Raw genomic sequence first — 5,000 nt, 5'->3', positions numbered from 1 at the left:
TTAAGAATGTTAAACAAGTTGAGGGATATTTTGAAAATTCCTGAGCATTCATATTGGGCAAAATATCCTCTGATTTTGCTTAACTCGCTTTACAAGGGGCCGCTAGCCAACAGCAACATTTAACACGAATGTAGAATGAGACACAAAAACTCTAAGACGATAGTACAATTTTTCTTTCGACAAATGTGTTAACGACCTGGTACTCATTTTACACCTGAGTTCGGCGAGAGAATTTGAGTAAGTACCCTATTCCCAAGTAAGTACCCCGAGTAACCCAAGACTCAGCTTTGCACCTGCTCTTTGACGGTTGAGTAACAAAATCAGCTCCTCTTTAATAGCGATATATATATATATATATATATATATATATATATATATATATATATATATATATATATATTAACTCACTCAGCCCTAACACCGACTATATCCCTAGTATACCAGAGGATACTTTTACCCCATGCCTATTTATTACTTTTTTCTGAGACAAATTATAGGCGTAGTATCAAAGCTATTGTTCTTGATTTTTACACGTTAATGCTATTTGAATAAAACTAGACCTTTATGTACATGCTCATTTTTAATACATGTTTTTTCTAATTTTGAAAAGTAGCAAAAATCTCTAGGATTGAGTGAGTTAAATCAATATTTAGAATTTAACGTTAAAATGCCCTTATTATCATTAAATTCGCCTAGACATGATACCGTTTCGAGTCGATTGGCCACTTTTTATGATCAAATCCGTTCGTTATTATGTGATCTCAATGTTTATCTTTCCTCTCTGGACCTTTTCTATTGTGTTATAAAAGAATGAAAAACCCATTATACCATTATGCTCTTTCCTAGTCTCTTCTTTCCTATAGTGAGACAAGGTGTGTGAATATAATAATAATATATAATGTTATATACAAATATAAAGGAGGACAACACGGCATCAGAGAATGGACAAGGGATATAACTCCCTTTATGTTATCGTCGTTAGAGAATGAATGATAATGGAGCCTAGCTTACAAATTAGAAGATGTCTCTTGATTGGACAATGTGATGAAATAGCCTTTTCTGCTTTGCAAATAATCAGAAATTTATACTGATGTTTGATAGAATATGTATCTTTTTTAATAAGCGAATGATGATGATGATGATGATGATGATGGTGATGATGATGATGATGATGATGATGATGATGATGATGAATGATAATTATGATGATGATAATAATAAGAATAATAATAATAATAATAATAATAATAATAATAATAATAATAATAATATAATAATAATAATAATAATAATAATAATAATAATAATAATAATAAATAACAGATTCTCATATTTATTTCATTTTATTCAAAAGTGACATTGGTTGTAACCGAAGTGTAGGCTACATATAGTACAAATAAGTGCACGTCGGTTGTGGCCCGTCTCAAATAAAACAAACAAACATTTTGTAATGAACTGGCTTTACCGTCACGGTGGCTTGTATTATAACATATACCGAGGTGTACATATATGCAGGTCTGACATCCGAACCCGCTTATGGGCCAAGTTTAACATTGTCGTAATGGATAATATTTTGTGTCATTTTTTGAGATATCCATTACAACAATGAGCCCACTCTATGAACTGGGTTATCAGACCTGCAAATAAGTGCACATCGATATGTACCAAACTTTGTTCGTTTTTAAAAATTATCAGTAAAAAGAAAAAAAGACCTGCATTATCCAAGGAGCCATTTTAACATTTTCCATTTCCGGTCTACGCCAATTATTTTTAATCACAAGAAAATGCAAACAACCCGTGAAATTTGATAGAACAATCGAGAACGATTTGATTGATTTCTTTGACTATTGGTTGCACGACTTTCAACATGAATTGTTTACGGAGGGCTGGGAAGAGGGCAAGCTGAGGAGGGTGGTGGAGATAGTGTGTTTGTGTGTGTGTGTGTGTGTGTGTGTGTGTGTGTGTTGGGGGGTGGGGGTGGGAGGAGTGAAAGAGAAGATTAAAGGGTGAAATTAGATGTCAACAAGGATGTAAGAAAATATTTGGAGGATGGAGGGGGTGGGGGGAGAGATGCTCCTGGCCATCTCATCCTTATGTTGGGCAGTTAGAGCCGTAAAATTACATTCTTATCCATAATAGAATAAAAATAGTTGTGTGATTTGCAGTTATCCCCCATAGTATTTGTAACGTGAATAATGGGAAAAGTCATAATCCAAAATGTAAGAGGCATAAACAAGTCTTTATATATATGAATAAGATCACCTCTTATTCTACGATATTTCATTACAGGCACATTTTAGATACTTTAATCTTTCTAATTAAGACAGGTGGCGATGTCAGGCAAAAGTATTTAAAATTTATTTTTAATTGAGCTTTTATATAGGGCAATATCCACTAATCGTGCTCAAAGCCCTTTACAAAGAGTCCCTGACCAACAGCAACACGTAACATGCAGAACGGAAAATGACGATTGTTAGGCGATATTACAATATTTTCAAACAAAGACAACGCTGTTAACGACCAAAGAAGAAGAGGAAGAAGAAGAAGAAGACAATGTTTCAGCGAATTGTTTGTCCCAACACGATACGAGATTGAGGCGATGGTTCAGACATGATAAAGAAGAAACGGAACTTACGTCACTTCATTCTTTGCTATTGTTCTACGACAGTCATTTTGATTATTAGTTCTCACTAAATTATATCAATCAGAATATAAACGTTCAAATTTACACATTTTGTTGGTACGTCATATCCGGGTAGTGGATTGAGCTCTTTTTATTGAGCTTTATATAGGGCAATATCCACTAAATGTGCTCAAAGCGCTTTACAAGGGGACTCTGGTCAACAGCAACATTTAACATGTAGGACGGGACATGACGCCTGTTAGGCGATATTACAATTTTTCGGACAAAGACAACGCTGTTAACGGCCAGGTACTCATTTTACACCTGACTACGGTGAGAGAGTGTGAATAAAGAGCCTTTTCCAAGGACTCAACTGAGAGAGTGTGAGTAAAGAGCCTTTTCCAAGGACTCAACTATGCGTTGAGCGCGAGGCTCGAACCCAGGACCTTCCGATCCGAAAGCGAGTGTCATACCATTAGACCACATAGCCGCTAGTGGATGTTGTGTGTATTTTACATAAACGCATAGCATCAAAGGTCTCTTTCCCTGGTTTGTTCCTCTCAATTACTCGGACACCGCGGTTATATTGTTATAGATTCAATTTAAAAATTCAATTAAAAATAATGAGTGAACAAGTCTAAATCAGCATATTTCATTAATTTAAATAGGACAGCGAAATGCAGGATCAATGTGACATTTCTCGATATTATTAATGTAAAATTTCATTTCTGTCTACAAGCTGCACAAGGAATGATATTATCTAATTATTGTTTTCATCATTAGTGTTTCTTTTCTCGGGCATGTTTACTTCTTTGGTTTATTTTGAAGTCAATTTATATTGTTGAACTGAAATGATTTTGAGAAATGGGGGGGGGGGGGGGGTGTCGGTAAAGGAGGGAGATGGTGAAGATGGTGGTGGTGTTGATTGGTACTGTTGGTGATGGTTGTTATGTTGGTAGTGATTGTAATAGTAGTGGCGGTGATGATGATGATGATGATGATGATGATGATGATGATGATGATGATGATGATGATGATGATGATGATGGTGATGCTGATGGTGGTGGTGGTGGCGCTGGTGCTGGTGGTGGTGATGTTGATAATAATGAATGTGGTAGTGGTAGTAATGGAGGTAATGGTGGTGTCCCGAGTTTTAGAGTTTTTTGTTTTTATTTTGCCAAGATGAAGGTCGTTTAAATCAATCGATATTTGAAGGACGAGTTTCTGGCCAAATTTTATAACACGCGTATTTCCAGAGTACGACAGTTAACTGGAAAAAGAAACGAAACGGACTCTGCTCAACGAAGCACGGATTTTAACTCAATTTTTATAAGTTAAGCGTCAAATTCAAGTTTGATCATTTGCCTTATACAGGCATCATACAGACCCTTTCAACTTTCAAGACACAAATGAGCTCCTAGTTAAATCATCAATCTCACGTTATTTCCCCTGTTCATTATTTCATCCTGCCTCCATCAAATCAACCAATCAAATCCCTGATTTCGGAAATATTCTGAGATTTCTCCATTTTAATTGGTTGACAAACGAAAATGGACAAAAGCGCCCCCTTGAGGTTTGCTGATAGGAATGCATTGAATGCTCGTGCAACCCCCCCCCCCCCCCTCCCCCACCCTCCCTGCCCTCCCCCGCCTCCCCCAACAATCCTATCCTCGTCTTTCAATTTTTTGATTTGTTTATGTATTTATATATTTATTTATTATGATATTTATTGTTGTCTCTCCGGGTTATGATTATAAATAATTATGATCCCGCTAGTCAAATGATAATTAATTTTGAATCAAAATTATCCGTCCGGTCCAAATTTTCATCAAAATATCACGGAAAGCAACCACTCCGCCTTGGCTTCAATTAAAGTAAATAAGTCGTTAAACATGGATGCTCATTCTATTTAAAAGTTTTGCTCGTCTTGTCTGCATGTTTTTGTATTATGTTTTGTTGGGGGATTTTTCGTTGGTTTTTCTTTGGTTTGTTTGTTTGTTTTTGTTTTGTTTGTTTGTTATTTTTTGCTTTCGAATTATTTTTTGATTGTTTTTGTTTCTTTTTTAAAATCATTTTTTTGTTACCGTTGTTTTATTTTGTTTTGTGGTTATTCTTTTGCTTTTTCTCTTGTTTGTGTGTGTGGGGGGGGGGGGGGGGGTTAAAAAAGTTACATAAAGATTATGATACTCGACAATCTTATGAAAATCCAACTCAAAGACCTGCTATAATGGGAGCGACTAGATATTCTATATCACAAAATCCAGGCCATGTTAGAGATTTAATAAAATATGTTTTTTTCCTTTCCATAATTCATTCACAGACAACGATCCAGAATTCCTGGCAGGTGCCAAGGGCATGGACAAGCCTTTTTGTTTCC

General features: G+C 35.6%; 1 protein-coding gene across 1 annotated transcript in view; it reads left to right on the top strand.

Moving 5' to 3' along the window:
- LOC144974580 (uncharacterized) overlaps positions 1 to 5,000 on the top strand; it is a gene marked incomplete in the record, with an annotated part of 157,410 nt that overhangs the window by 140,964 nt on the left and 11,446 nt on the right. Inside the window, 1 exon segment of the mRNA XM_078917585.1 lies at positions 4,944 to 5,000. This exon segment is cut by the window's right edge and continues 54 nt beyond it. Coding sequence (XP_078773711.1) covers positions 4,944 to 5,000 — 57 coding nt within the window.

Source organism: Berghia stephanieae, chromosome 6 (assembly GCF_034508935.2).
Source record: "Berghia stephanieae isolate SIO BIC M18660-M18661 chromosome 6, UCSD_Bste_1.3, whole genome shotgun sequence".
NCBI lineage: Eukaryota > Metazoa > Mollusca > Gastropoda > Nudibranchia > Aeolidiidae > Berghia > Berghia stephanieae.
Note: the sequence above shows the minus strand (reverse complement) of the source record. Positions and strands in the feature narration are given on the sequence as shown.